General features: G+C 38.7%; 2 protein-coding genes across 2 annotated transcripts; both read right to left on the bottom strand.

The window, feature by feature from the left end:
- Nucleotides 1-2570: 2570 nt before the first annotated feature.
- On the bottom strand, nucleotides 2571-3342 carry LOC145118547 (root allergen protein-like). The gene is made up of 2 exons (XM_079054239.1): nucleotides 3110-3342; nucleotides 2571-2983 (listed from the first exon to the last, which is right to left on the bottom strand). Exons 1-2 carry the CDS (start codon nucleotides 3288-3290, stop codon nucleotides 2688-2690), a joined length of 477 nt encoding a protein of 158 aa, XP_078910365.1. The 5' UTR covers nucleotides 3291-3342; the 3' UTR covers nucleotides 2571-2687.
- A 19694-nt stretch (nucleotides 3343-23036) lies between these two features.
- Nucleotides 23037-23818, bottom strand: LOC145120251 (root allergen protein-like). The gene is made up of 2 exons (XM_079056067.1): nucleotides 23583-23818; nucleotides 23037-23452 (listed from the first exon to the last, which is right to left on the bottom strand). Exons 1-2 carry the CDS (start codon nucleotides 23761-23763, stop codon nucleotides 23157-23159), a joined length of 477 nt encoding a protein of 158 aa, XP_078912193.1. The 5' UTR covers nucleotides 23764-23818; the 3' UTR covers nucleotides 23037-23156.
- Nucleotides 23819-26539: the final 2721 nt, after the last annotated feature.

Genomic DNA, 26539 nt, shown 5'->3' with positions numbered 1-26539 from the left:
TGTTGGGGTGGTGCTGTTGTGGCACTGTCGAGATGAAATTAGCGTCGCAAGTGATGGAGGATATCACTGGTAATCGATCTCCTTGGTTTCACTTCGGTCGGAAATCGCAGGAAAGCAAAAGGGTGAACATAAGACAGAAAATTGGAGAAGAGGAAGGTATATCTGCATAGAGCATTAGCGGCGATGAGTATTACGAGCGACATTAGGCTTTTAGCGGCGACGATAGGGTTTTAGCGGCTACACCTCTGGAGGGAACTTCTACCACGCATTATTTTAGAATTATCAGCGACACATGTCGCTCCCATGAACGTCGCCACTAATAGTATGTGCGATATTTATTTCCAACCGTTGGATTAGGGACAGATCGACAGATAAGGGTTAAACACAACCTTTGACACGGATCATGGTTTTTGACCTTTAGCGGCGACAACCACTTTTAACGGCGATATCTAATGTGAAAGTTAGATTTCGCCGCTAAAGATGGATCTCACCACTAATGGTTTTAATCTTTTAGTGTGGTCTCACTTTTTTGTGAATATGTACACTCCCATAAGTTGTTTACACATAAATAAGAATCTATCCGGTTATGAATTCTTCCTAACACTTCATTACGTTAAATGCATAGTAAGTTGAATCATGGTTTGTGAAGCCAAAGTTTTAGTAGAAATTAATCCAACACTTCATTTTGATGCAATCAATAACATTGTTTTCAATTAAATATTATTCATGTCCTATCCATTGGAGATATCTTACTTATATTAACATACTAGTTGTAATACTCGTATATTATACGGGTTGATTAAAACAAAATGTTAAATACAAATGATTAAACGACAAGTTTATTTGAATTTGAAATTTGAAATAAGTAAAAGTTATGAAAAATAAAAATAAAAAAAAAACATGAAAAAGTTAAATTAAAATTATGTGTTCAGTTGTCAAACCCGTGTATTAAATGTGCTAATTATAACAAAATGTTAAATATGAAGGTTTCAAATATAAATTTATTTAAAATTGAAATTGAAGTTTGAAATTTGAAATTTAAAATTTGAAATTAATATAGTTATTATGGTATGTTTAATTTATAGAAACTAAATTAATGATATATTTAAAAATGAAAAATGAAGTAAATGACAAGTGGAAAATAAATATATTAAAATTATAACAAAATGACATGTGGCATAATGCATGAGAGAATGACATTTGACAAAATTATTTTCATTTATTAGGTAGGATTATAAATATGGTTATTCTATCTCAATACATATATTAAATGTTTATTATAGAAGTTTATTATTTGTATTATTTATAGAGTATTCGACAATTAATATGCGACAAAGTTACCATTTTACCTAAAATGAGAGATATAGGGGCATTATTTTATTATCTTGTCCCGGATAATGAAAACCAGGGGAATTATTTTATTATCTCGTCGTGGACATTGAAAACCGATGGACTCGACATTGAAAACCGATAGTATTATTGAAATAATATAAACAAATATTATTGTAATAATATCCTATGTTGAAGATGATACAACATATTATTATCCTTTATTGTAACGCTTGGCCATACAATTTTATTTTTCGCAATCTATTGGATAATTACAAATTCTATTGTAAAATATGGACCGGGAATACCACAAGATGTAAATGGTGTTGCTAATTATAAATAGAATTTCGTCGAAATTTTTTGAAAAAAAGATGTGTCGGTAATTTGGTAACCGGATACGTCTCTAAATATTTCAGCCTGTAGTTCGTCACAATAATTGTCACAAAGAGCCAGCAATTATTTGTCGATAATTTGTTGGTAAACCACAAAAAATAATATGAAGTCCATCCGTAATTACTGACCGATACATTTATTGTTAAATGTATCAAATTCCAAGGGTACCGAAGGCCAAACGGTCGGAATTTCCCTGTTTGTGAGTTTTAATTAGCATGCATTTGATCACCCCGGGTATCAAAGGTCATCATTCAAACCCTTTGAGACGATAATTGCTTGGTCCGGCCACTCGTGCATCGGTGCTATGGGCATAGAGCTATGGACGCCCTTACCGAGCTAACCACAGACAACATTTATGATGTCCAAATTAGACTAACAATTTTTAAAATACTTATTTATTTTATGAATAAAATATAGTATTTTTTTTTTGAACCGGTAAATACAAATATTATAATCTACTGTTAAAATAACACCTAATTCCACCTATGTCCACCACGAGACTTGAACCGTCGACCTTAAGGAGGGAGACACCACCTGATACCGTTGGCCTAGAAGCCTTTAAGTACGTGAAACAATTAATAAATAATCTAATTAATATGAATCTATCCGCACACTTCTACTAATTCTAACCCGTTTTCCAATAAAATATTTAATCTCTACCAAGTTATTACTTAAAAAATGCCCTGTATTTTAGCATTTCGTGTTTTCCTTTTTTTATTCAGGTTTTATACGTTGTTGTATCTAATAATATTACAGGTCTGGATGAAACATTATTAACTAACAGCCAATATCTAACTTTTATCATCACATTTTGTAAAAACAAAGCAAATTAACGATGACATCACGAATGACAAAATCAGAAAGTATCCATTTATTTAGGTGAAACAAGTGGAAAACACAAGCACCGAAATTTTCATTTTTAGCACACACAAATGAAATTGAAAACCATGGTAATTCGAGAAGAACTAGTAAGCTTCCGGATGTGCGATTGCATAGGCCTCTATTGCCTTAAAGGTGTTCTTGAACGCTTCTTTGGCAAAGTTAAGAATATCATCAGATAGTTGGGCATCAGTTTTGCAATTAAACTCAGTCGTGTGCTTGTACACAGATCCACCATCAGCAGAAGGTACGAACTTAATATGATGAGTGGCTGAGTCAATAATACCTAACAAGGCGTCACCTTCAAAGATTGTATAGCTGACACTTAGATTGCTTATGTCTATGGCATCGACTCTATGCTTGGAATTTTTGTACGGAACACCTACACACGTATTACACCAAATATTAGGGAATCATTTATGAGAAAACTATATATATGTTATATACGATCTTTAGAGTACATGATTCACATTAAATACAAAATGTTTATTATCTATGTAATACTTACCATCACCGAATGTAATACTCTTAATGCTTCCAACACCACCATCACCTTCGATAATATTGACAGATTTGAAAGTTTGAGGGTCTACCTTAGGTGCGAGGGTGTCAAAGTCTCCATAGACCTTGAAAAGTTTAGCAGCGGGAAGAGAAGAAGTGACCTCAAGTTCAGATGTGATAACAGCCATTGTCAGCCAATTTGCAAGAGAGGATAAGTAAGGAATTAAAAAGATGAATGGTTTTGTTGTGTGAAGGTGGTGGTATTTATAAGGTTGAGTGGTTCGAATAAGAAAAAAAAACTATTATATAAGTTTGAAAATATAAAAGATGCCGTGCCCGCAAAAAAACTAAAATATGTATGTCCATGTGATCTCGGATAAGTGGAAATATTTTTCAAACTTGTTCCATTACAAAAATAAATAAGTGTTTACTTAGGATATTTATATAAAAAATAAATAAGATGCTGCGGAGATTGAGTTTATACTTATTCAATGAATGTTTTAAAAACCGGTTTTTTAGTTGAACCGGTATGGTGGTTCGACCGCCGAGTCAACCGGATCCTATATTTTTCATGTTTTTTTTTCTATTTTCCTACACATACATACATATATAAATCATGAATTTAATGTTTTAAAGTTCAAACATTAAAAATACACATAAAAATAAGTTGTAGATTAATCTAAATACATTAAAATAACACATAACCATAAATGTTAGTGTTTTACATCAATCCATATACGTTAAAACTAAAATAAAGTATAATATCGAAACGAAAAATAATTTTAGATTAATACAAACAAATCATAAAACTTTATAACATTTATCATATGTTTTTATTTAGAGAAAACTAAATAGATATGAAAACAATCATCAAAGTTTATTATGCAAATGATTATTTTCATGTGTTTTTTTGATTTAACCGGTTCAACCGGGTTTTTTTTAAAAACCGGCCTGTTCAATCCGGTTCAGAAATCAATGTAAAACCGGTGATAGTTGAACCGCTCCCTCCCCGGTTCCCGGTCCAACCGGTTCGACCGGCCGGTTCAATTCGGTTTTTAAAACATTGTATTTAATGACCCAACACATCAATTGAAATTTGAAGCCAATATCGTTGAGTTAATATTTTAGGTTATTTTTAAATTTGATATTTGGGTTTAAAGCTATTTTACAGAGACTCTTTACTAATTCTCCGGTCGAATAAGGGAAAATTCCTTATGCCCGTGATGAAACTAAAGATACATAAATTTTATAAAAAAAATTGATTATTATTCGTTTTAAATATAAAACACGTATTTGATTCTCCACCACTTCAACACTTTCCATGAAATATGACCATATTTTTATTTAATATATAGAATTTTGACATGACCACTTGATTCTCCACGCCTTCTCTACTAACTTTTAAATCATTTTAAATGAAATACTAAACGAACATCAACATAATCAACATTGTAAAGATAACTAGATTATGACATGTGTGTTATAACACACGGTTGATAGTAAAAAAAATGATGTAATAAAAATATTACTTTATTTAATCATAGTTGCTAGCAAATATTTATATATAATATTTTAATATAAATGTGTTGTGATATTAAACTGCATAGTAATAATAATAATAGTAAATAATTTGCGGGATAGCTTTTTCAGTTAAAAGTTTGGATGGGAAATATAGTTTTATGGAAGGACAGAAAAGATGATAGTTTTCTCTCTTACGAAAAGGACGACAATGAAGGATATGATAAAAAATGGTTTCTCTTTCCTAGTTACATTTCTTATTAATAAACAATTGTTTAAAATTTTCTAGGTATAACTGTTTAAGGCTATTTTTAATTGAAAGCAAGTAAGATACGTCTTTGTTGACTATTTTAATAATAGACGAGGTAGACATGTTCCTGGTTTTAAGAGAATAGGTAGACATCTCTCTTAGATTTTTTATTATTACATTAGTTGTCTTTGGCTATAAATATTAGATGTGTCAGCATTTTATTACACCTAATGTAACCGTCTGCTTTCCTTAAATAAAAACTTAGGCTTTAAGCTTGTAATACTTTTTCTCATTTATTTCTTCTGCCTCTGTGCATTTTTTTCCGGCTCACACGTTTGAACAATAATTTACCTTTAATATTCTATATAGTTAGATCTTTATTTCCCAACAAGTGGTGTTAGAGCAAGGTGACGGTATGCTAAAGTATATGATAATGTTACTGATGGCAGATAAAGGTGAAGGTGTTCAAAAATCTTAGAAGAATGGTAGTGTTATGTTACACTATCCAATGCTTAAAAAGTTAAATTACTCAGTATGGGCGATAAAGATGGGAGTGAATTTGCAAGCATAAGGAGTGTGGTGTGCAATTCAAGATAATGATATAGAGGAACAGAAAGGTCGAATGGCTCTAGCTGTTATCTACAAATCAATTCAAGAATATTATCTACTTCTGTTAGCTGAGAAGGACACAACTAAAGAAGCATGGAAACACTAAAGGTGATACACATAGGCACCGATCGAGTAAAAGAGGCTAAAGTAGAAACCTTGATAAGTGACTTCGTGGTTATCCGAATGAAAGATGGTGAATCGTTGGATGATTTTTTCATGAGATTAAATACCATTGTGACTGATATTCGATCCTTAGGCGAGAAAATTGAGGAGATTACGGTAGTGAAGAAATTTCTTCGAGCAGTCCCATCACGATTTATGCAAATTGTGATATTTATCGAACAATTTGGAGACTTAAAATACATGACTGTGGAGGAGGTTGTGGGTCATCTAAAAAATCATGAAGAGAGGCTTCGGAGTTACGGAGTACAAGGAGACGAACCTTCCTTGTTACTTATGCATGCCTTGTGGGCATCACGATCCAAGAAAACCGACAAGGGGAGCTCGTCAAACACCTCAAAGGATAGAGGTAGTCATGGTGGTCGAGGTCAAGGAAGAGGACGAAAACGTGGGTGTGGCCGATGAGGTGTCTATGAATCAATGCAAAACGGAATGACCACAAGAAGGATAAAAGCAAACTAAAATGCTTTATATGTGAGAAGTTTGGTCATTATACATTAGAGTGCCTAGAAAAGAACCATGGTGACGAGGCGAACCTCACACAATCCAATGAAGAACTACCCATATTAATGGTGGCAATTGATATTGTTATATTTATACATACTTTTATGAATAATTTCATTATATTTTAGTAGTTTTTTGGTCTAAATACAAGGACTTTTGGTACTTACTTTTATAAATTACATATTTCAGCCAGAAGAAGACATTTTTGAAGAAAAGGGACCAAAATGGAAAAAACTGGAAGTTGGAGGGTGAAGTTTGCGAATAAAGAACAATGAAGCTTCAAAAGCGTGTTTCAGGGAAATAACCACGGCGCGGTAAATTCTGGCCCACGCAGTGGCGTCTGGAAGGATCTCGACTAAAGTAGATTACCTTGCTGATTACGACAAGGAAACTGTTACCAGGGCGTAGCAAGCAATTGGCCACGTCGTGGTGGCTAGTTTATGGTAATTTTTTCTCCTATATAAAGGACGAATTAAAATGCCACGAGGACAGGAGTTTTTGAAAAGAATACTTTTGAGAAACCATAGAAGACCTGATTTCGGCCAGGAGAAAGAGAGAAGAAGAATAATTAGCACGAAATAGACTCAAGCATTTGGTTTGCATGATGTTTAGTTTAATATACTATTTGATTGGTTGTTTTTCTATTCCAATCATGGGCTAATACCCTTAGCTTTCGTTTAGTGTAGACGAACCTCAATTTTCTATGAGTTAATATTAGATCCATGGATTATTAATGTTAGTTTTTACTTGTGTTTGCTAGATCAATCCTTGCATGTTAATGTTTCTATCTTTATTACATTGTCTATAAATTATGTGTAGTTAAATAGCCATTGATTGCATGTTAATGGTTTTTACTTGTGTTTGCTAGATAAATCCTTCCAATTTGCAGCCTTAGGTCTGCCATTTCTTCCTTGTAGTTAGCTGGCTCATCCAAATTTACCAGAGTTCTATCACTGATAAACGTATCACAATATGACGTAATATGGAATCTATAGAAAGCAGGTGGCATGCTAACCCTACTAGAACGAAGGAGTAATGAGTTTTCAACTGGCTCAACTGGAACTTCTTCCTCATGGTGAGTGCTAGTGTTGTCTGAGCTTCCATCATTGGACGACTCTTGAATTTCTTCAAGATCAATAACACTCTCACTGTCCACTTTGAAGATGAGCTCTCTGTCGTGAAATACTACTCTTCGAGCTATGACGACCACGTTCTCACTAGGTCTGTAGAACAAATGTCCAAAGGAATTATGTGTGTGGCCAATGAAATAACACTTCTCAGCTCTAGGTTCAAGTTTGTAATGTGTCTCTCGTCTTACGAGTACTTCACAACCCCATACCTTGATATGTGCGAGCGAGGGAGCCTTCCCGATCGGACAACCCCCATACATGAAAGCACCGCGCAGGGCCAAATAGCCATTAAAAATATTATCTTTGATACATCGTCTCAGACACATTACAAGTTCAATTATTGTTTCACATAAACAAACCAGGAAGAAAGGAGAATCACTTACCGAGAGTAGTGGAGGAAGATCCAACTTTGAGAGGGTCACCCTCAGGACGGTTTTCCGCGGCGTCAGGATCACGACACAACTGGCGAAGGCCCTCCAAGTCTAGCTCGCACAAATAAAGGAGGAAGGCAAAATCTGTCTCCATGAACTTCTTCACAGAAGCATGCACGACCTGACTCAATTCCACCATAGTACTTGGCTCCTGCGTATCGAACCTCCCGGAGGCTACCTGTTCATTCACCACCTGCCTGCCTCCCTCCACACCAGTTGTGACACATGTAACCTTCATACGCTGGACCCCAATTGAGAACTCAGGACTCTCAATGACCCGATCAACTACCCTTAGAATACCCTCCGGAGCAACCACCCCATATCCCCCTCTACATCCCGCCTCTTGGATTCCTCAACAGCCAGTTGTCCAGCTTTCCCCTTCACCTGCTCTTCTAATAATCCTTTCTACCCCACCAGAGTATCCACTCTCCTCGCCAAATGCTCCTCACACCCATCCAAACTTGCAACTTGTTCCTCCACGGACGCCTTCTCACCAGCCAAAAGATCATAACGCTCTTGAAACTTGCGCTTCTCCTCCTCCAGCCCTTGCACCCTCGCCCTTAGATCATCTCGCTAGGCCCTAACAGAAACAAGTTATGTTGAATCTGAACTAACTTGACCTAGGCACCAAGAGGCGACCACCAAATAAGGAGCGACCTGAGCCGCCGCATACTGGAGACTGTTAAACATGTGATAACTGGAGAGGAGCTCTAGAGCTTCGATCGTGGCCGAAGGGAAATCATGGCGGCCCCAATAATAAGCAATAGGACGTTGTATGAGAAGGGACTCTCGAGTGAGCCCCCACTCCAGGATACAAACTCCAACGGTCGCTGGGGGCAAAGAAGAGGAACCTGCAATAACATTATCCTTCGCCAGACGCGAAGTAAAATCAGAGGCAGTTTGAAACTCAACCTCAGGCTCCTTGCATGTAGCACCTTCACCAGGAACGGTATCTGTAACATCCGTCACTTCAGGTAATAATAACTATTTAATATATTTGTAATTAATTGTTGGGTTATGGGTTAAGTAGTGGATTATTGAGTGGGCCTTAGCTAGTGGGCCATTATATTTGGGTTGCCTGAAGACGTACGATGGGCGTAAGCTTGGCGTACGCGGGGCGTAAATGCAACATTGGATGCGGGGGGCGGAGGTGCGTACGCGCAGCGTACCAATGTGTACGTGCAGCGTACGCAAGCAGACTCAAAACCCTAATTTTTAGGGTTTAAGCCATATAAATACAACATTATGACTCAAACGCTAGCCTCCTTATGTTGGATTAGTGTCTAAGCCCGTAACTATATTTGGTAAGTACTTGACCCGGTTGTGCATGGTCCTTTTGGGTTGCCTTCACCATAGCAACTTGACAGAGTGATTTATGAAGAGAGAGAAGATATTATTATATTAATATATTATGAGAATAATATATTAAAGGAATAATTATATGATTTAATTAATATTAGTCATATATTAATTAGGATTTAATTTGGTGACTAAAAGAGGTTAATTAAATAAAGGGGACTGCAACTGTCAATTGTGTGATAGTTGGTTTTTGGGCTATGGATCCTTATGGATTATAGGGTGGACGAAGTTAAGGTGTATGTACTCCTTAAATTCGTCCAAGCCTCAGTCTAGAAGGATCTTTGGATTACTTAGGGCCTAAGTTATTCCATTAGGGTTTTGGGTGAAACCCTAGAAGCTCACAATATAAATAAACCCCTTGGGTTGTGGAAATCGACTACCTTGCTTCCTTGGGAACCCTAGAGCCGATTTCTACTTCTCTCTCCTCTCTCCAAATCATCCTCTTGCTAGTTGGTGTTTGTAAGCCATTAAAGGAGTGACAATTGTGACTCTAAGCTCCAAGAACAAGAAGATTCAAGCAAGCAACTAAAGGTAATCATCTAGATCTGAATTATTGTATCAATTTGAATTGTTTACACTAGATCTAAGGTTTGCAAGTCTTGGATATATTGCATGTTCAATTAGAGAAACCTAGATCCAAGCATTAGGGTTTGCATGTGCACATAGGAAAGTTCTTATGGCTCAAACCCATCAGTGGTATCAGAGCTTTGATTGATTTCTATTGAATTGATGCATTGTTTGATTGTTCTAGCTTTGAAAAAATCGTTTTTCTTCTTTCCGTCTGACTGACTCGGCGAGTCCCATTGTGGACTCGACGAGTAGGATGAACTCGACGAGTCCATAAGGGGACTCGGCGAGTCGGAGCGTCTGTCAGAGTGATTTTCGGGATTTCTTGTTGTTTTGCTTGAGGATACTTACCTAAATCATTTTGGTTCATTAAAATCCGAATTTTATCATCCTTTTGTCAATATCCCCATCAAAACAAAAGATAATTACCAATTGTTTAAATAATAATTTCCTTATTTGATAATAATTGATTATTTGAATTAATTGTTGAATTGTCTTGCAAATAATATTGACTAGGTCAAATTTAGATAATCAATAAATTAATTGTTTAATTTATATTATTTGCTATTTGATCCTTTATGTTTTGAAAAGTTCAAAACTTGTCCTCAAGTTTTGAAATTTAAGTTTTGTGATTAAAAGTTTTAATTTGAACCATTTAAATTTCAAACCTTAGAATTTTACAAGTTTTAAAATTCAACCCTATACTTATAATATTATAACATTAATACATATATATATATATATATATATATATATATATATATATATATATAACTTAAATGCTAGTCTTACCGTTAGTAGGCCTCATTCACGAAGCCGGTCTATAAGGGGGGTATAAGGTTATGGCCTATAAAATGGCCGTTTAATGGGTGTCCATTCTCACCCACCGCTTCCTTGATTGGTGGAGGGTCGTTAGCCGAACGGGTAGGATAGGGCAAACATTTCCTCATTAAAAGTATAATGAATCTATATAAAGTAACTAAATGTTTTTTACAAAATTCCCAATCTTAGTTACTTTAGTCAAAAGTGAATTTGATGCAATTCCATGAAATTACACTTTGTACCCTTGCTAAGATGTTAATGGAGCGTGTGTGGTTAACCGGCACATTAATTGGGTTCTAAGCATAGGTGGCAAAGGGTGACTCGTTGTTTGTCATAGTTCGATGGAGCGTGTGTGGTTAACCGTCACATTGAATAGGTGACTGTAACAATAAGGGCACCATGTACATTTGCATGGTTATTCACACCCACTTTGTGATCCTCGGCATCACAGTCACAAACTAGAGGGGCATATCGAGATTTAAACATGCCATTGAAAAGTTCAATGAATCTCAAAGTATCTAGGAGTTTTCAATACATTTAAAACCTAATTTCCTTTTCGTTTTTCATGGTGGAGAATTAGTGAATCGACATTCACTTGCCTTCAAATTATTTACTTGTTAGATTACGGCATCCCTTTTATAATTTGTGAATAATGTTGTTGGTTCCTAGCCCTAATTTCTTATTTGGGTGATTAATTGGGGAAATTCATTTCTAATCAGCTTTGTTCTTTTTCCTTTTCAGATGTCGAACACAAACAACAACGCTTCTGGGTCAAACTCCTCTGGTTCATTCTCACTCATGAACTTGTGTGGGAAAGTGATCTTTGATGGGACCAATTTCAGTAATTGGATCTGCAACATTCGCATGGTCACTCGCTACGAGGACAAAGAATATGTCCTCGATGAGAAGCTAAAGGAGATTGACATCGACACTGCTACCGCCGAAGAGATCGCGGCCTATGAAGCCCACGAGCGTGATGCCACGAAATTCCATTGCATCATGCGAGCGACTATGACTGCTGAATTCCAGAAGTCCTATGAGGACAAGTACCCCTATGAGATGCATCAGGATCTGCTGGAACGCTACCACCAGAGCGCTAGGCAAGAGAGGTACGAGATCATCACCTCGATGATCACTACCAAAATGGGTAATGGAGAGTCCCTTACCGCTCATCTGCAGAAGATGCAGAGATATGTCGATCGCATGCTGAAGTTGAATGTGAACTTCGATGAAGAGCTGGCAATTGACATCATCCTTCACTCATTGCCTTCCTGCTATAGCCAGTTCCGCATGACCTACCACATGAATAAGGAAGAGGTCTCCTTGAGCAAGCTTCAGGGCTTGTTGAGGACTGCTGAGAGCAACCTCAAGGATAAATCTGTTGCATCACCTCCAACTCCAGCTGCTACCCCTGTCTTGGCAATAGGGCAAGGGAAGGGTAAGAAGAGGAAGGCTCCCTCAAGGGGCCACTACAAGGGAAAGTCCCATGATGACACCTCTTCTAGTGGAACCAAAATTGGTTCTGCTAAGCCCAACTCAAACCCTAAAGAGGCAGAGTGCCACTACTGCCACAAGATAGGGCATTGGAAGAGAAGCTGCCCAGAATATCTGCAGGCCATCAAGGATGGAAAGATCAAGCCATCTTTCGCATGTATTTACACAATTAAATCTAATAATTTATCACATGATACTTCTTGGGTTCTTGATACAGGATGTGGTTTTCACATATGTTCTGATTTGCAGGGACTAAAAGGAAATAGGGATGTGGAGCGTGGAAGGATGAATCTGATCATAGGAAACAGAAGATCGTTGCCTGTGACCAAGATTGGAGTTTATTCCTTAGTGCTTAGTAATGGTTTAGATTTAAATTTGAATAATTGTTGCTATTCGCCAGATATGGCTAGAAACATCATTTTATTTCATGGTTTATATAGACAAGGTTTTAGATATTCATTTGATAATGAAAAGGGTTCTATTTATGCTTATTTTAATAATGTTTTATATTTTGAAGCATTGCCTTGTAATGGAATATATGAAACTGTGATGGTTGTAGATAACTTAGGAAATGATGTGTTGTGTGTGGATTCTTCCAATAGTATGGATAAAGCATGCTTGTGGCATTATCGTCTTTGACATGTCAACAAGAAACGCATAGACCAACTCCAAAAGGATGGAGTGTTGGAGTCATTCGACCTTAGGGACGATGACGTATGTGAGTCTTGTTTTCTTGGAAAGATGACCAAGTCACCCTTCACTGACACTTGTGCGAGGGGTGAGGGTTTATTGGATCTCATACATACAGATGTATGTGGACCCTTTAGATCCACCACAAGGGATGCGAATCGCTTTCATGTGACTTTCACAGACGATTATAGTAGATATGGGTATATCTACTTAATCAAACACAAGTCAGAAACCTTTGAAAAGTTCAAAGAGTTTAAACAAGAAGTGGAGAATCAGTTGGGCAGGAAAATCAAGATGCTTCGATCTGATCGAGGTGGAGAGTACCTAAGTCTTGAATTCCACGACTACCTCAAGGAATGCGGAATAGTTTCGCAATTGACGCCACCTAGGACACCATAATTGAATGGTGTAGCTGAGAGGCGTAATCGAACCTTGCTAGACATGGTTCGTTCCATGATGAGTCGTGCTTCACTACCTATCTCATTCTAGGGGTATGCCTTAGAGACTGCCGCCCATGTCCTTAACTTAGTACCTACAAAGAAGGTTGCCAAAACACCTCACGAGATGTGGACAGGGAAGGTTCCCTCGTTGGCACATATCAAGGTTTGGGGTTGCGAGGCTTTCATAAGACGAGAGACTCACGACAAGCTCGAACCTCGTAGTGAGCGGTGTATTTTCATCGGCTAGCCGCAAAAATCCTTTGGATATCTCTTCTACAGACCGAGTGACAATGTTGTCTTCGTTGTGAGGAGAGGGGTTTTCCGAAAGCGAGAACTCATAAGCCAAGGAGACAGTGGGAGGCAAATCGATCTTGAAGAGCTTCAAGACTCGAGAGATGAAGGAACCTCTAACACTGGCGCTCAACCCGAGGAGGAAACTCCGGTTGAACCGATTGACGAGTCCTTACCTCTTAGACGTTCTGAAAGGATTTGTGTTCCACCCCAATTTTATGGTTTTCATATTACTATGGAAGGGGATACGTTCATTAGTGATAGTACACTAGTGAATATGGACGAACCTAACAGCTATAAGGAAGCCATGGCAGGCCCAAAATCTGCAAAATGGAAAGAGGCTATGGATAGCGAGATCCAGTCCATGTATGACAACCAAGTTTGGAATTTGGTTGACAATGTACCAGGTCGTAAGATGGTCGGGTGCAAGTGGATCTTCAAGAAGAAGACTGACGTGGATGGAAATGTTCACACTTATAAGGCACGATTGGTTGCGAAGGGTTTCACTCAAACTCCTGGAGTTGACTACAACGAAACCTTCTCACCAGTTGCGAAGATAAAATCTATCAGGGTGATGTTGGTCGTTGCTGCATTTCATGACTATGAAATATGGTAGATGGATGTCAAAACCGCTTTCCTAAATGGGAAGTTGGTTGAGGATGTTTACATGGATCAGCCAGAGGGTTTTGTCAATGAGAAGCACCCCAATAGAGTGTGTAAGCTTGAGAAGTCTATTTATGGACTTAAGCAAGCGTCTCGCAGATGGAATCTTTGTTTTGATGAGAAGGTCAAAGAGTTTGGTTTTATGAGAAGCGAAGATGAATCATGTATATATGTCAAGGCCAGTGGGAGTGTAGTGAGCTTTCTCGTATTGTATGTCGACGACATACTACTCATAGGAAACAACATCCCGACACTGCAGGAGGTTAAATCCTGGCTCGGGAAGTGCTTCGCTATGAAGGACCTTAGAGAGGCTTCCTATATTGTGGGAATAAGGATAGTGAGAAACAGAAGTAAGAGACTAATAGGACTTAGTCATAATACTTACTTGGACAAGGTACTAAAACGTTTTAGTATGGAGAATTCAAAGAAAGGGGAGTTACCAATCCAAAATAATGCCAAGTTGAGTAAGACTCAAAGTCCGAGTACTGAAGTCGAGATAGCAGAGATGAGCCAAGTACCTTACGCTTCCGCAGTTGGCTCAATCATGTATGCTATGACTTGTACTCACCCTGAAGTGGCCTTCGCTTTGAGCATGGTCAGCAGATATCAAGGGAACCCTGGCAGAGCGCATTGGATTGCAGTCAAGAATATTCTTAAGTACCTTCGGAGGACCAAGGAATGGTTTCTAGTCTTCGGTGGGAGTGATGACTTAAAGGTGTGAGGGTACAGTGATGCCAGTTTTCAGACCGACAGGGACAACTATCATTCGCAGTCGGGCTGGGTCTTTACCCTCAATGGAGGAGTAGTGACTTGGAAAAGTTCCAAATAGGAGACCATAGCTGATTCAATGTGCGAATCAGAGTATATAGCGGCGAGCGAAGCGTCAAAGGAGGCGATATGGTTGAAGAACTTCATTGGAGACCTTGGAGTTGTGCCAGCCATAAAGGAGCCTATGGAAATTTTCTGTGATAATGAAGGAGCGGTTGCCTTGACCAAGGAACCAAGAGATCACGGTAGATCTCGACATATTGACAGAAAATATCACTTTATTCGACATCGGGTGGAAGAAGGACTCTTCGTAGTGAAGAGGGTATCGTCAGAGGATAACCCAGCAGATACGCTTACGAAGGGACTGAGCAGGGTTAAGCACTTGCAGCACGCTAGGAGCATTGGGATGAAGGACGATATTAGTTTAGATTAGATAGTTTAGAGACGTGTAATAGATAAATTGTTATTAACATTCGATGATTAAATAAAAGAGTATTATTTATTAGTAATGTTACTGTCTTATGTTAATTATTTACCTATTGTTTCATTTTGCATGTTTTGACTTCCTAAATAATTGAGTTATTTGATAATAATCAAATTATTCGAACGGTCCACATTCGTTCATATGTTGGAAGTAGGTATGAATGAAGACTGCCATGAATTGGTGTGTAGATTGTCTAAAGTATATTAGACATAGCAAAAGTTTGCTACAACGTTCATGAGTGCTTATGAATTTGATTTGAGCATTGGAATAAACCCACACTTGCTGGAATCACTTCATGGAATTTATCACGAGTGATCGCAAGATGGTAATATCATATGGTCTTAAAACCTAGATATATGGTTTATTGTTTGCTAATTGGTTGTGAATTGATAATGTGTAAACGCATCAGTAACTTGATGTTATAAAACACATTGTTGTGTATGATTTGATTAATGGATAATAAATGCATATAAGTCGAAGTTTATCTGTTCCTTTTATCCTAAGAGGGTAAAAGCGATATCAGGGCCCCTCGATGATTTGATTTGACTTATGTGTCGGGCCCGTTCAGGACTGAATTGATGTGTTCAATTAAGTTCTAAGTCAAATGAATCTGAGATCGAGAAACCAATTGTTGGACAATGAGTATGACAATGTTCCATGTAATTGTCCGCACGATTGCTAATCGAATTAGGCTTGACAGCGTCTTTGAGAGATACGATTGCTAATCGGATTAGGCTTGCATTTATAGTTACTAGACTTATCCAAGTGGGAGACTGTTGGATTAGTGTCTAAGCCCGTAACTATATTTGGTAAGTACTTGACCCGGTTGTGCATGGTCCTTTTGGGTTGCCTTCACCATAGCAACTTGACAGGGTGATTTATGAAGAGAGAGAAGATATTATTATATTAATATATTATTAGAATAATATATTAAAGGAATAATTATATTATTTAATTAATATTAGTCATAGATTAATTAGGAATTAATTTGGTGACTAAAAGAGGTTAATTAAATAAAGGGGACTGGAACTGTCAATTGTGTGATAGTTGGTTTTTGGGCTATGGATCCTTATGGAGTATAGGGTGGACAAAATTAAGGTGTATGGACTCCTTAAATTCGTCCAAGCCTCAGTCTAGAAGGATCTTTGGATTACTTAGGGCCTAAGTTATTCTATTAGGGTTTTGGGTGAAACCCTAGAAGCTCACAGTATAAATAAACCCCTTGGGTTGTGGAAATCGACTACCTTGCTTCCTTGGGAACCCTAGAGCCGATTTCTACTTCTCTCTCCTCTCTCCAAATCATCCTCTTGCTAGTTGGTGTTTGTAAGCCATTAGAGGAGTGACAATTGTGACTCTAAGCTCCAAGAACAAGAAGATTCAAGCAAGCAACTAAAGGTAATCATCTAGATCTGAATTATTGTATCAATTTGAATTTTTACACTAGATCTAAGGTTTGCAAGTCTTGGATACATTGCATGTTCAATTAGAGAAACCTAGATCCAAGAATTAGGGTTTGTATGTGCACATAGGAAAGTTCTTATGGCTCAAACTCATCACCTTACCAGCCACCACGACTCAAAAACCCTAGATAGCCTTTCATTCCTCCTCCTTGTGTTTTTTTGGCCTTGTGAAGCTCCGTGTGGTGTTTACAAGCTTGGAAGGAGAACGAAGAAGTTGAAGAAGAAGAACTTGAGTAGCTTGAGTTAAAGGATCTGAGATAACCTCACCATTTAGCACTTATTTGAGGTAAAAAGCTCTCAACTTGCCTCATGAATGCTTATATCTATGTTGTTGGTGTTTTGGACCTTTTTAGGTCCCAAGAATGGATTTGTATGGTTCAAATCCGTTTCTAGACTAAGGGTTGCCACCCTTAGTGCTATATGAGTCCCAAGAGCTATTAAAGTTTCAATCTTGAAGGTCCTTTTGTGATCATGCATGAGTTCTAGACATTTCCATGGAAGATAGTTGTCATATTTCAAGTTTGGGTCCATTTGGTGGGTTGCAAGCCACAAAGTAATCGACTTTATGGATTAAGACACCTTAGTGGACTCAGATATGTGTTTGGAGCTTGAAGTCTTAAGGGATTAAGCCCTTTTGAAGTTTATGGCTTAACAGGGTACTATGATGGGCGTACAAGCCCGTACACGCAGCGTACAAGCCATGCAGCGTGTACGCTTAGCGTACAGAGGAGTACACCCCGCGTACTCACTGGATTCAGACTCTTCGACGATTGGGCCTCGGTTTGAGCCAATCTATGGACTTCTTAGTTATTGGGCCTTAGTAGGCCATTAGAAGTCAGTTTTTGGGCTAAGGACATATTTAGGCTTAAGTGAAGGCCCATTTGAGGAGTTGGGCCCAATTTAGAAAATTGGGCCATTAGTGGGCTTGGAAAGGTTGGACCATGGATGTTATGGAGTTGGGTCTAGGTTATGGTCCAAATTTGATCAGGGGTAAAATGGTTGTTTTTTTCTTAAGAATGATTATTTTGGATTTTGACTAAGTGTCATTTTGATCATGATAGTTGGGAAGTCGTTGGAGCAGCAGTTAGAGATTCCTTACCGTGAGATTCTGCATTCAACATTGCGAGGTGAGTTTCTTCCTAGGAACGGGTCTAAGGCACCAATGCCGACCCGTTTATGTATGTTAGCATGTGCCGGACTTCGGTCTGATGTCGGGAAGTGCCCGATGTAGGATTATATGTTTATATGTTTCCGTACTTCGGTCCGATGCCGGGGAAAACCCGATGAATGTTTGTATGCTTGATGTCCTTGTGATTCTTGCATGTGTTTGTTTGTATGTTCCGGACTTCGGTCCGATGCCGGGGAAAGCCCGAGGAATGTTCATATGTTTCTGGACTTCGGTCTGATGCCGGGCGGGGCCCAAGGAATGTTTATATGTTTATGTTAAGTGATTATTTATGTGTATTGTTGATATGTTTATATGTATACCGATGTAACATCCTGTTTCGGATCGTCCGTGATTTAGGGTTCGTAGGCTGCAACCCGGGCATGACGAGTTGCTAGAAGCGTAGGGATTCTCGTCACCTTTCCGTGGATCTGAGGATCATTGAAAACGAAGTTATATCGAGGAAACTATGGAAGTTTGAAGTTTTGACAAGATAGGTCCCTTATTTGAGAAAGGTGGCAGCTGAGTACGCTGGGCGTACGTGTGTGTACGCTTAGCGTACTCATGTGCGTGACTTTTAAGCGTAGCCACCTAGTACGCTGGGCGTACTAGGCACAAAATGAAACCCTAAATGAGGGGGTGTCCCTATATAAAGAATAAGATAGCCTCATTCCTGGCCACCATCCTCAGACAATAAACGCTCTCAAACCCTAAATACTCGTCCATGGAGCTTGTGTGACCATTTGTGAGCTATTAAGTGATCTTGTGTTTCTTTGGAGTGAAAAAGGAGCCTTGAAGAAGAAGGAGTGGGATTCCAGGCTTTGGATCTGAGCTTATCTGAGTTCGAAGCTTCATGTTGAGGTATAAAGCTCAAAGCTTTCTCACTCTTTTGATTTGTGCATCATTTTAGTGTATTTTAGGGTTTTAGTCCGAAAGTTGGAGACTTTATGAGATATTGAGCTCTAGAGATTATTATCAGCTTCTTTGAGTGTCTTTAGTGGTGTGGAGTTATAAAAATTGAGACTTGAACGTTTGATTCAACCCATGCAAGAGATATGTGTACTTTGAGATGAGAATATGAGGGTTTTTGGTGTTTGTGACTTTACCAGCCATGCAAAGGCTTAAGTCACAGACTTTATGGAGTACGAGCCTCTAGGGAGTCCAAATCTGTGAGATGAGCTAAGGTCTTAACAGGTTAAGACCAAGAAAGTGAGAAAAGCCATACTGGACGTACGTCGAGCGTAATCCTAGTACGCCTTGCGTACTGGGTTGGTGTCCTCGATCTGATTTCGTGCATGCTTGTGTACGTTGAGCGTACCAAGGGAGGTACACCCCACGTAACCTCGTTGTGGGATTTTTAGGCTAAATCTTTTTTGGGCCGTAAGGGTTGGGCCTGGATCTTTGGGCTTGCGTACTAGAGATTTTGAGCAGAGAAATATTATATATATGCCTTGGGCCCTTTTGTTGGGCTTGTCATTTGGACTTGAGGGTTGGGCCTCGGGAGAGCCCATTCATTATTGGGCCTTTTTGGGCCCAATGAGTTTTAGGTTATTGATGGGCTAGTTAGTGGACTACCTTTAGACCTAAAGAGTGAGGGTTTGGACTTAGATCTTAATTGGGTAATTATGGATTTTGGTCCAGTGTTAGAGGCCGGTGTGCAGCAGCAACATCTATAGGAGCTGTTCATCATCCGAGGTGAGTCTTCTCACTATACTTACATAGTGTGGTAACCTTTGTGTGATCGGAGGGTCTTATGTGCTTATATTGAGTATTGTGATATCCTGCATTATGTCTATGTGATTTATGCTGTGTATTATTCTGAGCTTGCTGAGTTAGGGCTGGAGGGTCCACCCGAGCTGTGCGACCGGATGGTCCCACTGAAACACATTGACCGGAGGGTCTTATCTGAGTATAGCCATGAGAAGCTAATGAGATATGTGTGGTATTTTGGGGAACTTACTAAGCTTCGTGCTTACCGTGTTATGTGATATGTGTTTCAGGTTCTTCTCAGGATCGCGGGAGGGCGCCTGTTTGATGGTACACACCAGAGAAAGAGTTATGTTTTGAGGATCCTGAATTATTAATCAAACAATTATGGAGTTGCGTTTTGTAAATTAAATAAATGGGATTTTTGTGAAATGTGTTATGAGAATTATGTGATTTTAAAATGAAAAATTTGTTTGAAAATTTACGGTGTTACAATGTAACATCCGGATTTTCATTGATATTATTGTGTATGTTAATCTTGAGATTGAAAGAGAGACTCGACGAGTTAAGGGTCCAACTCGCCGAGTCGAGTCGAGTTGCTCGCGTGGATTTAATTAGTGGACTCGACGAGTCAGAGGAGGGACTCGCCTAGTAGGTGTTGGGCAGAGAAACCCTAATCTTCCAGGCTTGGGACCTATTTAAAGACATTTATAGCCTCATTTGCGGCTACCTTTCCTTGAGAGCAAACCCTAAACGACCTATGAACTTAGAGAGAGAGTGCCTTTCTATTTATGAGTGTTTGGTGCATCTTGTGAAGAGAAGAGAAGATTTCCAAGCCAAGGGACAAGAGGGTGCAGCTAGATCTGGGGTTGTCTCACTTCAAAGCTTCTAGGAAAGGTATAAAGCTTGTAACTTTCTTCTTATTTTGTATAGATCTCATGATTTTGTGAATCTAGGGTTTTTCCACCCAAATATGAGGGCCTTGAATGTTTCATGCTCATAGAGAGGGTTGAACCTCATATCTAGACTGTAGAAGGACTTGAGAGACCAAAGATCCAAGCTTTATTTGAGCTAGAGTCTAGCTTTTGTGCATCTAGCCCTTGTGGGAGCATGTTTTGGCATTATGAGTCTTATATGCCATGTTTAAATGTAAAGCTTGCAGCTTTACGTGACAATCGACCCTCAGGATGGTAGATCTAGTGTTTGGAGTGATGGATCTGCCTTAAATCGTCTGAATGAGGAATCTGATCGAAGGGACTCACCGAGTCCATGGACTGACTCGACGAGTCGGTGAGGGTTTGTCCTGATGGGTTGATTGTGTGATAACTCATCGAGTTGGGGGTCAACTCAACGAGTTGAGCTGGACTTTTTGAGTCTTCTGAGGATACGAGGGGACTCGACGAGTCGCAGGAGTGCACTCGACGAGTCGGGTCAAACATGGACTGTTGACTCGAGTTGATTTCTGTTGACTTTGGGGTTTTGGTCAACATGAGTAATAGAGACCATAGAGGGGTAAAATGGTCTTTTATCCACTTCAAAGAGTTAGAGAGAGAAAGAGTAGCCTTCGGTTACTTGAGTCGTGAAAAAAGTATTAATTAGAGATATTCATCCTTTGTGTTAGGCGGAGGCTAGTTCGAGATCCGAGCGCGAGATTATCTGCTCACCGGCTTGCGAGGTAAGTCTTCTCATTATACTTTACCTAGAGTGGTAAATATGTGTGACCATAGGGTCTTATATGCTTGCTTGAGTTATGCATTTGTTGTGTGATATATGTGATGTATGTTATATTATGTGATACATAGACCGGACCGGAGGGTCTAACGTACTATGAGACCGGAAGGTTCTCAACCAGACCGGACCAAAGGGTCCAACGAGCCATGGGACTGGAGGGTCCCAACCAGACTGGACCGGAGGGTCCAACAAGCCGTGGGACTGGAGAGTCCCGCTGAGACACGTTGACCGGAGGGTCTTACAGAGCTATAGCCTCGAGTGGCTAGTTATTTGTGCGTGGTATATTGGGGAACTCACTAAGCTTCGTGCTTACCGTGTTATGTGATATGTGTTTCAGGTTTTTATCAGGATCGCGGGAGGGCACCGGTTTGATTGTACACACCAGAGAAAGAGTTATGTTTCGAGGATCCTGGATTATTAATCAAACAATTATGGAGTTGTGTTTTGTAAATTAAATAAATGAGATTTTTGTGAAATGTGTTATGAGAATTATGTGATTTTAAAATGAAAAATTTGTTTGAAAATTTATAATGTTACAACCGAGCTTTGCTCGATGCCGGGCGCGGCCGGATGCCGGACTTCGGTCCGATGCCGGGCGGGGCCCGATGTAGCGGGCATGGCCCATATTATGTAATTACGTGATTATGTGATTATGTGTATGGTATGTGGTAGTTGAGGGAGACTTAATAAGCTTCGTGCTTAGAGTTTTCAGTTTTGGTTTCAGGTACTTCCGGTAGCAAAGGGAAGAGTTCGGGATGACTGCAGTGCACACACCATTTTGTTTAGCCTGAGATGTTTTACTCTCATATATTGACGTATGTTTTGATATGATAATCTGATTTGATATGATGACATATGTTTTTGGATGAAATGGTTTTGGTAACTATGGTTTATTTAATAATTCAAAATGAATTTTTTGGTTATGATTCTTGGGATGTTACAGTATCATCCTATGGCTCCTTCTTGAGTTGACGAGGTTGTTCAGTTGACGAGGATGTTATAATATCATATGTTCAAGATGATAAAACATACTATTATCCTTTATTGTAAAGGTTGGCTTTAAAATTTTATTGTTCGTAAGTTAAAGGATAATTAGAAAATTGTTAATTTGTAAAATATGGACCGGGAATACCAATGGATGTAAATGGTGTTACTAATTATAAATGGAATTTGGTAGGAAGTTTGTTGGAAAAAAGATGTGTCGATTATTTGTTGGTAAACAGATATGTTGTAAATATTCCGGTTCGTAGTTGCTCAGAAATTGTCACAAAGAGCCATCTATTATTTGTCACAAACACGATCCAACAAAAAATCATTGAGTTGGGAATCTAAACCAAACCAAGAAAAATGATCATTTGAACCCTTTAAGACGAGAATTGTTTGGCCGGGCCTCTCCAGCATCGGTCCTTAGCGGGCATAGAGCAATGGACTCCCGGCCCTACCGAGCCAACTATAGACCACATTTATGATGTTGAAATTAGACTAACGATTTATAAAATGTTTATTTACGAATAAGTTATAGTAGGACGATGTACGTGAAACACTGAATAGAGAATCTAATATGAATCAATACGTATACGTGCGTGAAACTTTATTAACTAACAACCAATATCTAATTTTTATCATCACATCCAGTTAAAAAACAAATCAAATTAACGATGACATCACGAATGACAAAAGCAGACAGGTATCCATTTATTTAGGTGAAAAAAAGTGGAAAACACGAGCATCAAATCATTTCCATTTTAGCACACAATAATGAAATTGAAAACCATAGTTATTCGAGAAGAACTAGTAAGCTTCGGGATGTGCGATTGCATAGGCCTCTATTGCCTTAAAGGTGTTCTTGAATGCTTCTTTGAGAAAGTTAAGAATACCATCAGGTAGTTGGGCATCAGGTTTGCAATTAAACTCAGTCGTGTGTTTGTACACAGATCCACCATCAGCAGAAGGTACGAACTTAACATGATGAGTGACTGAGACAATAATACCTAACAAGGCGTCACCTTCAAAGATCGTGTAGCTGACGCTAAGATTGCTTATGTCTATGGCATCGACTCTATGCTTGGAATTTTTGTACGGAACACCTACACACGTATATTACACCAAGCATTAGGGAACCATTTGTGAGAAAACTAATGATATATTTTATACGATCCTAAGAGTACATGAATCATATTAAATACAAAATGTTTTTTTAATCAACATAATACTTACCATCACCGAAGGTAATGCTTATAATGCTTCCAACACCGCCATCACCTTCGATAATATTGATAGATTTGAAAGTTTGAGGATCTACCTTAGGTGCAAGGGTGTCAAAGTCTCCATAGACCTTGAAAAGTTTATCAGCGGGAAGAGTAGAAGTGACCTCAAGTTCGGATGTTATAACAGCCATTGTCAAACAATTTGTAAAAGTGGGTAAGTAAGTAATTAAAGAAGATGAATGCTTTGTTGAACGAACGTGGTGGTATTTATAATATTAAAGGCTTGAAAAAACAAGAATCATATAAATACAATTAGAAAATATAAACAGATGCCGTTCCCCATAAAAAACCTAAAATATATATCCATGTGATCACGTTTATGTAAATGGAAATTTATTAATTTTCAAAGTTATTCCTTTTAAAAATAAATAAGAATAAATACTTTTAAAAATAAATAAAAATAAATTAGATAGTGTGGAAATTATGTTTATAGTTATTATACATACTCTGAAAACACATGGCAACTTATGAACAATATTGCTCATCGGCTTCGGCTAAAACCTTTAAACTTGTCGGCTTTCTACTCCACCGCCTTCGTATATCAATAGTTTTCCTCCACCGCCTCTGCACATCATGTACTTCTCCTTTCGATTAATTTCTTCCTTCTCAATTAGATTAGTCGACTGGTTCGAATTCCAGAGGAAGGTTTCGTTTTCTCCTCTCGCTTCCGACTGCTAGAGGTTTGTTTTGCGGTGTTATTGGTTTTCTTGTATTTGACCCATATCCTGTCCATATTTATCTTATGTTTTAGTGGACTTCCTCTTGTTTTATTGCTTTATCGTTTCTATATATTGTTTCCCATTTTTCTCCTTGTAATTTTGAATCAAGATAATCAATATTAATTCTTATCTTGAATTTATAACGGTATCAGAGCAGTGATCCTACTGCTCCGAAAAAACACATGGCCGACAAGGCAGAAACACCACCAGAAGATAGCGGTAGCAATGTCGTTGATTACAACTCACTATATTACCTTCATCCTTCCGATCATCCCAGACAAATGTTGGTCAATGACGCATTGTCGGACAAAAACTATGCGGATTGGGCATAGGAGATGGAGAATTTCCTATTCGCCAAGAATAAAATCGGCTTCATCAACGGGTCTATTGAAAAACCAAAAAAGACATCCAAGGATTACATGCCATGGATGAGAGTTGATGCGATGATTAAAGGGTGGCTTACCACCGCCATTGAAAGGGAGATAAGCGACAGTGTCAAATACGCGTACACCGCTCCAGAGATGTGGTCCAATCTTCATGAACGATTTGGGAAAGAGAGCGCACCAAGGGGATACGAACTGAAAAACAAGATCGATGTCACACGTCAAGATGGTGCCACTGTTTTAGCCTACTACACAAAGCTTCGATCACTATGGGATGAAATCCAGTCGGTGTTCCCCACTCCACGGTGCACATGTAACGGGTGTACGTGTGACATTGGCAAGCGCCTTGTTGGGCATCAAGAGAAAGAGAGGTTGTATGAGTTCCTTATGGGTCTCGATAACTGTGTAACATTCAGGTATTTGTAAGTTCCTCTTATAGCCCTAATGCAAAATTCTTTCAAAATTGGTCCCTTGGTTAGTATGCAGGGCGTAATCAATGGGTACGCTTAGCGTACTAATCATACATCTGGTCGCGGGACTTAACCATGTACATGGGGCGTACGTGAGTCTGAGAAAAACCCTAGTTTTTATGGTTTTCACCCTATTTAAGGAACTTAATTCCTCCAAGGCTTTACCATTTCAGTCTCAATTTCCTTTGTTGTGCTAATTTCGAACCCTAAGCCACCTTGAGTGCATTTGTGAGATTTCTTGAGAGTTTTTGCTGTTCTTTAGAGTCTTTGAAAAAGAAGGAAGCTTGGGAAGAAGCAATGACGTGGGAAGAGCTTGTAGATTCAGAAGTTTGGCACCATTTCTAACCCATTGAAGGTATAAAGTTTAAACCTTGATCATTGCATGATTAGATCTAGGTTTAGGGTAGAAAATGGTATATTTTGGTCCCATGGTTTGGATTCTTGGAGTCGAGCAACTTCAAACCATATGAGCTGTCTTTTTGAGCTCTTGGAGGTGTTTTGAGTCATAAAAATCGGACCTTGATGGTTAAGCCTCAACCATGCAAGTGTTAACAACCATCCAAGTGTGTTTATGGACTTGATTCATGTTTTAGGCCCTATCCTTGCATGTAAAATCATAACGTTTGCAACTTTATGGCTTAGGACGTTTTTAGGGGCTTGGATCTAAGTTTTGAACGTTAGGTCTTAATGGATTAAGACATGGAAGTGAATATGGGTTGGTAGACCAGTACGCCATGCGTACTCCAATGTACGCTGCGCGTACTAGGTCAGCGCCTCGACCCCTTGTGTCACACCCCTGAACCGTCGGAACGGACGACGGAAACGTCCGGGGGCGGGTGACGTCATGCGTAGTATCACAACAGTTGTATCATAGTAAGCGTAGTAAACACAACAATTACATTGTAATATGAATATTTACATTGTTTGAAAACATAGTTTGTTCGCATCAGTATATAACAAAAGTAAAAGACGTGACTCCAAAATGCTCCGTCTTCTCCAAAAGTTGGCAAGAGTACCTGCCTATTGTTGCCCTGAGAATACAAGCCGTTTTAAAATATCAGCATAAAGCTGGTGAGTTCATAAGCCTTTAGTTCTGGTGAAAAAAAATGTTTCTTTGATCCTTTGAAAAGTGTTTCCCAAGAAAATCCTATATTTTCTTATGAAAGATGTTTGATTATCCGTTAGTTGTATGTTAAACAGCCTGTTTATGTAAGGTTGAGTTATCCCAGGAAAATCCTATATTTTCCTTAAAAGTTGATAGTTGGTTATCTGTTCTTGTCTGAGGTGTACAAGTATCTACCATACTTGTATCGTTAGATGTAGTTTCCTTGAAAA

Source organism: Lactuca virosa, chromosome 6, assembly GCF_052849685.1.
Source record: "Lactuca virosa cultivar CGN04683 chromosome 6, Lactuca_virosa_CGN04683_v6, whole genome shotgun sequence".
In the NCBI taxonomy this organism is placed as follows: domain Eukaryota; kingdom Viridiplantae; phylum Streptophyta; class Magnoliopsida; order Asterales; family Asteraceae; genus Lactuca; species Lactuca virosa.
The sequence above is the reverse complement of the archived record's forward strand: the minus strand, read 5'-3'. Positions and strand labels throughout refer to the sequence as shown.